This window comes from Cetorhinus maximus, unplaced genomic scaffold (genome assembly GCF_964194155.1).
Source record: "Cetorhinus maximus unplaced genomic scaffold, sCetMax3.hap1.1 HAP1_SCAFFOLD_196, whole genome shotgun sequence".
NCBI classification, from domain to species: domain Eukaryota; kingdom Metazoa; phylum Chordata; class Chondrichthyes; order Lamniformes; family Cetorhinidae; genus Cetorhinus; species Cetorhinus maximus.
Genome location: NW_027596175.1, coordinates 681220 through 691227, shown reverse-complemented (window position 1 = coordinate 691227; position 10008 = coordinate 681220). Strand labels below are relative to the sequence as shown.

The 10008-nt window shown below is 40.5% G+C and overlaps 1 protein-coding gene across 5 annotated transcripts in view; it reads left to right on the top strand.

Annotated features, from left to right (window-relative positions):
• Window positions 1-1594: 1594 nt before the first annotated feature.
• Window positions 1595-10008, top strand: part of mkxa (mohawk homeobox a) — a 75310-nt gene continuing 66896 nt past the window's right edge. For 2 of the 5 annotated variants that reach the window (XR_013574242.1, XM_078534998.1), the window contains exons 1-3: window positions 1595-1730; window positions 3415-3663; window positions 6134-6293. Coding sequence is in view for 4 of the 5 variants with exons in the window: in XM_078534998.1 (XP_078391124.1) it covers window positions 3485-3663; window positions 6134-6293 (339 nt within the window). In the remaining variant the exon portion in view is untranslated. Of the gene's footprint in view, window positions 1731-2597; window positions 2695-3066; window positions 3664-6133; window positions 6294-10008 lie in introns of those variants that run through there. The other 3 variants (XM_078535001.1, XM_078535000.1, XM_078534999.1) reach the window with 3 other exon arrangements.

Genomic DNA, 10008 nt, shown 5'->3' with positions numbered 1-10008 from the left:
TTCTTAGTTGCTTGACGGACCCGCTGTGAGCTTCCAATGTTTCTGTTTTCACTTCGAGCATTTTAAACTCGGGTTGTATAACGTTTATGTTTGCAATTACTTCAACTGGGTCGCTGACAGCCCAGTAACATTAACCGCTGTGTTCAGTCAGTACACAGACCCTAGCCTTGTGAGAAATTTAATCATTTCTTCGACTATCTTTATGGTAACGAAGTAGGACACGGTTAAAATGTCACCTCATGTAAAAAGGTCAAACTCACGTGAACACTTGCACTCAGCACTCGCAGGTATTCAAGAACATCCTGGCATCCCTTTATTCTCGATAATGCCAAATTGTTGGTCAACACAAGCTTTTTTTTAACAGGAGAATTGTAAAGTCTCCATCTGCTTCTGACCACTCCTCAGCAAGGTCGGTGCACGGAGGATGCAACCTTGGAACCCTCGGAGGTAACTAACAGCATTTGTTCAAGTTACCTTACAACAAAACCTGGCCCAGCCCAATAACATTGCGCAATTTTCTAAGGCAGCCTTGATCAATATCTAGCTTTCTACAATTCTACAATCCAACAGCATTAAAAAAAAGAATGCCCGTGATTTATTCAATGAATGAAATCGAAAATAGCTGGTGCTGATTCACACTGAAAAATATGGGACGCTGATCGAACACACATTCCACTGCGAAATGATGTATTAAACACTCTCTCCCCAAACCAAGGAAATTAAATCAACTTCTGATTCGGAAAATTCACCTTCTCCGATAAATTTGCGAATGTGGTCATTTGTACTCGCGTTATTCTTGTGCAGATTCTAATTGTTGTCAAAGTTTTGAGTTTCACTTATGGGTCAGTTTTATAGGAGATCCACCCTTCTTGCAAGAGAATCAATCCAGTCTAAATATAACCCTGTTGCCCAAGATGTTTGAGAGACCCCCGCGTGTTGTGGTGCACAAATAGGAAAGCATTTTAGAAACGAAATGCTATAATTCATATTTAAGTTAATTTATCTTCAGCTAAAACGGGTTTTCCGAATGAACACCATCTTCGATATTTCACATTGAAGTGCAGATGATATGTGGCCTTTTAATGGGGATAAATATATGGGGAGGTGTGCAAAGAGGAATTATGACCAGAAATATGATTGAAGGGTAAATTTACAATGTAACTCCCTAAAAGACAAAATGACATTATTGTAAACGCTGTGACAAATTGACCGCGAAAGGTGTGTTGGAAAATCCAATCCAGTTGATGTTATCAATGTGAATACCTGGATTATAATTCATTTTCTGAAACATGAGTGAATATATTTTCAGTGCTGCATTTGAGGGAGGAAAATGAAACGAAAATGCACCAGGTCACTTTATTTAGAACGGAAATGTTCTTGCTGGAAATGAAATAAACGCGCTATATTTAGGAGCGGGAGAACAGGATCCTGTAAAACAGGCAGAGCCAGCCTCCCGCGGCACCTTCCCGGAAACTGTGTAATGCAGTCAGTCTATGTTCACAGACTAGGCAGAGCAGCTGGGAAACATGGTCAATGCTGTTTATTCAGGTTCCGGGGTTAGGGCTGCCATCAGGGTAAATAGGAGAGAGGCGAGCGTGGTTCGTGCGGTTTCAGTTCAGTCTGACTGACAAGCGATGTGAAATGGGAATGCAAATGCACACAGGAGCTGGATTACTACTCGCTCTTATCGCTTTACCACACTGACCGGATCCTTCCAAAACCCAAACCAGGTACCGTCACTCTGTCACTCCTTCTCTGCTTTCCAATAGTGTTTGTTGGTGGAATACTAATTCAGCACATTCTCGGCTGACAGCGTGCACTCGGTAGAATGTGTTCCTATTAAGTGACAAAAAGGCGCGGAGACTTCAGAAACCCCTTTCGGACCTGTTACATTGCACAGGGGTTGATCTGAAATGGTGAATCGGGCGCTCACAGAAGGAAGGGGCTCGAAGCTGGGTGGCAAAATGTTCGCAGGATAACGGCTAAACGGGTTGTTGCAAGCTGTTTGCTGAATGCTGTTGACTTGGAGTTGGCAGGCCGGCCAGCTGACCTGCGGGCTCGCTTGCGGTTTTAAAATCTTATCAACATCTCAGCTGTCTACAGCTCAATAAGGCGCAGGAAGGTACAGCCTTCGAAATGTGTGACGCCCGATGTACTGTGGTCTCAGTCCGGGAATTGGGGCGGGGGGTGGGGGGGAGGGGTGCTGTTGGGGGAGCTCAGCAACTTTCTACACTCTTCATGTAATTCAACATCCAAACCCAATTTTGATTAGAGAAATTAGTTTACCAAAAGAAAGTGAGGAGAGCCGATCGCATGTAGCCAGAGGAGTCAGGTAAGTCAGGCTGTGAAACAATTGGACTATTATCTGATCAGACGGCAGACACGTGTTGGGTATTTTCTGACGGTGTCTGGAAGCTATTCCCCGAGGTATTCCCAGAAAGAGAGAGAGAGAGAGGGGGGGGGGGGGGGGGGGAGTGGGGTGGGATGGGGGGAGAAAGACAATGAATCGGAATTCTCTGGAAACACTGATAGATAATGTAAACACACCCCACCCCACAAGACTGGGCTGCCCACGTACATTGTAAATGTGTGCGTGATGTTTCTCAGCCTCGTTCAGATGCGCTGTAATATCTAACAATCTATTCTGAATGGAAGCTCTGTCTGAATCAGCACCCGCGCTGCCTCCGAACACACGTAAGAAACATTAATCATTAAAAACGTTTCTATTAATGTGTCTACAAGGCACCAGTAGTCCTAAAACGAGCTTGCGCAGATGTCCCGGGAGTTTACTGTTTACTTCAAACCCTTGGCTTTGCGAGACAAGTTTTGACTGTTGTGTAGATCCACTGCAGCAAAGCGAACAGTTAAGGACAAGATGTAAACGAGACGCGCGTTTGGCCTCTAATGCTGAAAAGTGGCCGATTAAAAGTTATCTTTCTCTTGTTTCCGTTGCTTGTGTGCCCGTGTCCCCAGATCACACGCTAAAGGAATTTATTTCACTATCCTGGTCGATACTGAGGTTCCAATAGCTCCAATTTGTATTTTTTTTACACATAGGACAGAACTTTTTTTTTTAACCTTAACCTAGGATTCTCAGCGGGTGATCGAATAGTGAAGTTATCAGTCCCAATATTCCCTTTCATCTGCAGATTTCTTTTCGCTCTTTAACCTTGCGGATGGCGCGTATTTGAGGGTTGTAAACAACACGATGTAGAAAAACAAACTCTCATTTGCCGGTGAAAGTGAATAACACGGCCATTCACTATGAATGGTCTGCATTTTGTCTATTTTGGCACACGGCCGGTTCCTTCCTCTGTGCACGGAGTTTTCTTTCGCCTTCATTTACATGGCAACGGGGGTCGTTTAAGTTTTGTTTTGAAGTAACCTACGATTCTTTTTATCCTTTGCCTCCAGTAAACCAGGTTCGATCTTCAAATCACAACACTTTCATCCAATAGTGAGACTGACATTGGAACGTAGAAAGATGAACACCATCGTGTTTAATAAATTTACCAACCAAGTCCTTTTCGAAGAAAAAGCTAATGAGGTTGAGAGGAACAGCAGGACCTATATGGAAGTCATGGAAGAGCAGCACCAGGAGCTGATGATGCCGGACAGTCCGTCTGGTAGAAGTCAGAGGGGCCTGCGACACAGGAGGTCTGGGTATGATCATAACTTTATCTCGATCTTGTATAACAGGAATGTGTTTCATTAGTGTCTGGAAGGAAAAGTGGTTAAGCAGAATTGCACAACGCACTCACTCTTCATCCGTGCCATGCACCCTGACACACTGACATCGGAGAAGTTGAAATTGTGTTTTGTCGGTAAGCAATCCGCTTCTGCCCCTAAATAGTCAGAAGACATTCCAAAAAAACAGGACGGGATGCATGCATTGTGTAGAGAAAGTGCAGCAGGCGGTGTACGGTGCAGTATCTTAATCTGACGGCCCATGTACATGAGATTAAAACAACATTTTTCTCTTCGCCGTATTTGACAGTTATGTTGAAATGAACCTTCTGGTGATGTGATTACGAGTTTCTGATTACATCAGCGCAGTATTAGTGTTAGTAATTAGCAAACATGCACTGCCCATTTCATTTTGCCATTCGAAACGAGACACCTTTCTGTTAACCTTTCTATAAAAAACTCGAAGTATTTGAACACATTCAAATTACCCTTTCATATTGTTGTTAATAGTGAAACTCCTGATTGTGAATCTATTCTGTTTTCTGCAATGCCTCATTGCATCAGACGCTCAAACAAGTGCAACAAGATAGAAGAGTCTAAATAGCAATGACATTTAACTCCTAGGATTTCATAGCTGCAACAGTCTTCACGGTAAAACTTTAAAACAATTCAAGGATAGCCAGATATCATATGTACATACATATATACAGATGTCATATGTACACCTAAATCAATGTTATATGGTAGAAATTTTGTCATTGATTTATGTGTTTCAATTATTTCAAATTCCAACGACAAAAATAAATCAAATTCAAATCACTATTTTAAATCAAAAATTTCAGTGGGTTTCAAGAAATTTGATATATTTTTCTTCTTTTTATAGTCGTGTTCACTAAATACATTTTCCGTGAGAAACGAGATAAAATTCCATCTCAAACACAAACAGTATTTAACCTTGAGTATTTATCGGGTAACAAGGATGCTTGATGACAAATGCTTTGGGGGTCATGAAAATGGACTGCGAAAGTTTAGCAATACCGCGACGGTCTGGCAGTGTGCAAGGGAACGTGAGTCAGAAGTATCATCATCACCAGGTCAGAATACAAGTGTCTGTAATAACTGGATCTGGTGCCTTCAGCTTCACAGCGACATCTACAGCACTCAGCTTGAATACACACATACAGACAAGATTCACATCAGGTCCCTCGGCTACGGACGCACTTTACAGACACTATAAATCCGCCGACTAATCACAAGCAGTGCTCACATCCTTGCAAATACAGCACGCAAAACTCACACCCACATGCCCACAATATTGTAATGTTTATTTCTCAGTTGGCATCATCTAAAAAAAAACATGATTACCTTGGTCATTATCACACTACTATTTGTGGAAGCTTGCTGTGCGCAAGTCGGAGGTCACATGTCCTACGTTACCACAGTGATTGCATTTCAAAACTACTTCATTGGCTGAAAAACGCTTTGGAACGTCATGAGGTGATGAAGGGAGCTATACAAATGCAAGTCTTTCTTTATATGAATATAGGGGCAGAAGCGAGCTTTACTGATTGGCGTTCAACTAGAGCAACAAAGACCTGCACTCATTTAAGGACGGGGAAAGTTCCATTTTATACAGAGCCTTAATCAGGTCTCTGAGAAACTTCCCAAACGCTTCAGCTGAAATGAATTTGAAATACTTTAAACACCAGCACGGACCAGTTGGGCTGAATGGCTTGTTTCTGTGCTGAAATTCTCTACAACTGTGTTTGTAACATGTGCCCACAATACCGACATTCACTGATCCAGGGGAACCTTGCCGAGAACGCCTCCCCCCAACACACGTACGCGAATATTTCTGCGGTGTCTCAGATCCATTACTAAAACGAATTTTATTTTTGTCTAACAATTAAATCACCAGAAACATGAGAATTTTTTTTTCCAACCTGACACCGATTTAACTGTATTTTTTTAATTGTAGTGACAATTCATGACTGCTGTGGGTTGGATTTTAATATTCCCGCTGAGATGCGCCTTCTTCGGGAAAGTAATGTTAAACATGTGATTGATTTTAAAAATTGCACACATTTCTGTTACCATTTCTCCCCCGAACAAAGTGAATTTTTAACACTGGTCTTAAGGCAGGCGTTCATTTGCCATTTGTGGGTTTTGTAATTTACACATTAATGTGACGAATTATTGTTTCCTAAAAGGTAAGGTGTGGTAACTGATTTCGGAAAGTGCAGTGTAGTGTGCGATGCGGAGCACAATACATCGTGTACATTGCCCACTCTTTGTGACTATATGGGCCTTCGCGTGGACTGAAATAATTATAACAATTAAAGCAATGACGCTTTCAAAGGAATGGTTGCGTCGACTGTCTTGAAAAAGGTTATATTATTACTGCTGAATTGACTACTGACAAACCTGTACCTTGAACTGTTTGCAGTTCTCGGCAGGGTGGAGGGAAAGTGAGGCACAAACGACAGGCTCTCCAGGATATGGCTCGTCCCCTGAAACAATGGCTTTACAAACACCGGGACAATCCCTATCCAACTAAAACAGAGAAGATCCTACTGGCACTCGGATCCCAGATGACCCTGGTACAAGTAAGGCCGTTTTCTTACCGGATACTGTATACCGCTATATTATTTTCCAGATGTCTGACTTCAGTACTTGTATCCCAGGATTTTCCATTAGTGCCTCGCAAAAAAGTGTAAATGCGCTGACCGAATGATAAACTCCGGTGAAAATCTGACTTTATCATTCAGTATACTGTATGGCAATTGCTTTTTAGTTTGTGAAGGTAAAACTGTGGCAGATGTATTTTTAACAGTGATGATTAAAGTAGAGAAACAGCCTTGAAACTGAGAGGCAGTTCCCCATGTGGGGAATTGTGACACTGGGGCCATATGTCGACAGAATCGGCGAGTCAGTTGGGGGTACACAATCTTCAGAGCCTTTTTTGAATGTGAACATTTCCACTAAATCCGCACAACTGTTAGACACACTAATTAAAACACCCCGTCTGCACTGTAACTGCAAGGGCTGTTGTGTATTCTTGCATTTAAAGAGCTTTAAATGCAGGAATTAAACTATTTTATTTCAGGCGAGGCTGCTATAAATTTCTACATTTTTGAAATCATAGTTGAAATTTAAATTTCGTGCATTGGACTCTAACCGATTAGAAGTTGAAATAATCCAACCGATGCAGGTTATGCGGAAATCTGTTTAATGGATTTAATTCTCCGCTCACAGGAGTTTGGAGTGCATATACATTTCATGTATAGATCTATGACGGTGTCAATTATGTGTGTGTGTTTTAAGGCATTCACAAAAGGTAAAATGATGAACTAGGGTTCGATATTTAAACTGGTGAAACGCAATACTTACCCAAGCGCATATTGATCTAAAAGGTTTCATCTAGACACCTTATGCCGTTATACAGTTTAATTCTGATCAGCTGTATTCGAACATTCCCTATATTGACAAGAATCTCTGAAACGTCTTTGTAATGTGACAAGGTCTAGTTTAAGGCGATGTTGTGCTGCCTATATACACATCTTCACATCTTGCAATAGCAATGTTACGATTACTCACAACTCGACATGCAATATGTTAGAGGACCCCACACTATTAATGTTAAATATCATGGTTCTAAAAATATGAGCAAGAGGCCCAGCGAGGGAAGTTGAAGAATGAACTTGTGCCCATTCATAAAATTAAATAGCTTGTAATGATTTGTTCAAAACCAGCACTGTTATTTTCCATATCCCTTGATCTTCCTAGTATTACTGTTAGTGTTAATATATATGATCGTACTGCCATGCTAACGGATAATAAACTACTCGCGTTTGACGCGGTACCAAATTAAATGTTCCTAGGCCAATATACTCTTTAACTAGATGTATTTTCATAACATCCTTCTGAAACGATCGCATTGCCAGTTTATAATTGCCAAACATGTTTCAGGTCATTGCAGTTAAGAATATACCGGATAAGATAAAAAAAAATGTACGTACTGTGTTAACCATCTCTTTCTCCCATTGCAATCCACCTGTTGAGTGAGTTATTATAGATAATGTGTTGCATTACAGAAAAGACTGAACAAATCATTTGTGGGTTGGGCAGAAATATTTTCAGATACGTCACATTGCCTTTTTATATTTATAAAGGGTTTAAGTTGGACTGCCTTACAGGACATCATGATTCCATACAAAGTTTTACATTCCAGTTTTAGTCTAAATATGAAGATTTCCATACCAAGAGTTTCTAAACTACTTGTATGCTGTACATAATATGTCAAGGTGGCTTAAAACAGTTAACATTTAGACAGTTTTTGTATATGATATGAATTAAATTCTGCGATGTACTTTTTAATAAATACTGAACACTTCTATTTAATCAATTAGGTTTTCGAGCTAGATCTTGGGAAATGACATTTGCACTGCCATCTACTGACCGCTCGCCAACCATTCTGACTACGATTAGAATGTACTTGTACTTCATTTATACGCCCGATTTCCTCACACCAATTTAGGGAATGGGATGATTAATTGGATCAATGTCATCCCGCCTCTTGTCACTTGTGCACAATGGTCAAATCAATGAGTTCCCGGAGATGCGGCTCCTCTGCGACAATTCCGCACTTTTCAAGGTGATGGCAGCATTAACAGTGACCCTGTAGACATCAGGCAGCATTAGCAGCAGTTTGACGCTGGATCGAAAAGTAACAAACATAACATATTTATGGGAGAACCTCGTCAGGGATTCTGCACAATTACATAATTACATAATAGATTTTTTAAATCAAAAATTAACTAGGCACAAGTGTTACCGTATTGCAATTAACACCTCGAAACCCTTGAATTCTGGTGAACTAGCCTACTGAAGTGCTTCTTTATAGTCTGTATATCTGCCCATGATTGTCCATCTGATGGGCCCGGTACAGAGGGAATTACACCTACCGTCTGATATCCGGCCGCTTCCCAAAGAGCCTACCCACGCTACTGCAGAGCGTTCCTGCCATTGTCCGCATACTTGGCTGACAAATAGAGACTAAGTCACATTTTAATGTGGGTCAATCACAAAAATGCTGATTGCAAATCAGAATCGACAGATTTAGTTAATTTGGAGGATGTAAAGATGTTTGTTGTTCCCGTTTATTGATATTCTGTTTATGCAGCTGCTCAGGGACATATATCAATAATATTTATGTGAAAGTAATGTTCCTGTATAAGCTAGCAATCAAAACAGGCAAAGAAAAACATAGTAACCTGCCCGTCACCACATTCCTAGACCAATCATTACATCCAGCAATGAAATGTTAATTAATTTAATAACCTTGTGAATGTCACTATGGATATTTTTTGCTAATTTATCACTAATTTATCAACTGCTGTAAACACGCCGGTTTCCTTTTGGTCAGATCACTGAATTGTAGTTAATTTTATCTATCTTCAAACATTATTGCATTGAAATTGTTTGAAAACTAGAACCATGCTACAGCAATGCTCAGATAGATGAATAATTTTATCTGTCCCCTATTATACTGCCACTTATCCCTCAAAACACCCAAAGTTAATTCCCATTCCCATGGGGATGGTAGCATAATGGCTGGGCTATGTTGATGCACTTAAAATCAGATATGAATTCACGACAGAGAAAATCAGACAGCAGCTATTTTTAATGACAACAAAAACTTATTTTAAACATGGCCGATTTGATAGTTGCCCACGTCATTGGTATAATTTGATATATTAATATGTTTAATGCAGCCTTTAAATTGCAGCTATTAGTTTGATACCAGCACCAGTTTCAAAGTGGCACATGATATTAGTACACTGCTTCATGCTCAAGAAAATTGCACCTCAATCTATGCAGGTTTAATATGTGCAGAGTTCCTTTTCTGGACCAGCTTTAATAATATAAAAACGTTGTCTGCTGGATCTTTTGAGACTTTATTAAAAAAAAGGTTTATAGAGATGTCTTTCCACCAGTTGCAGCGTGTGCTGCAACCAATGCGAAACCCAGGCAATGTGAGCCGATCCCCTCAATCAATACTGCAAAATAACTAGTCCATAAAGAGCCATTTCGAGAAGGCTGAGCAGTCCAGTGAGAGACAGTAATAAGTGTTCAGGCGTAACTGATACAGAAGTCAGTTTTCAGCAGTTCTCATAGTTTCCCAGAAGTGATGTTTCTTTCTGAGTTCATTATCTTTGACTGTTTTTCATATTTCCCCACTGGAGGTCTTTATACTCTTAGGGATCATTTCTATAGATTTTTCCTAGAGAAATGCGTTTCTAGAGTGTTTGACAGCTGACA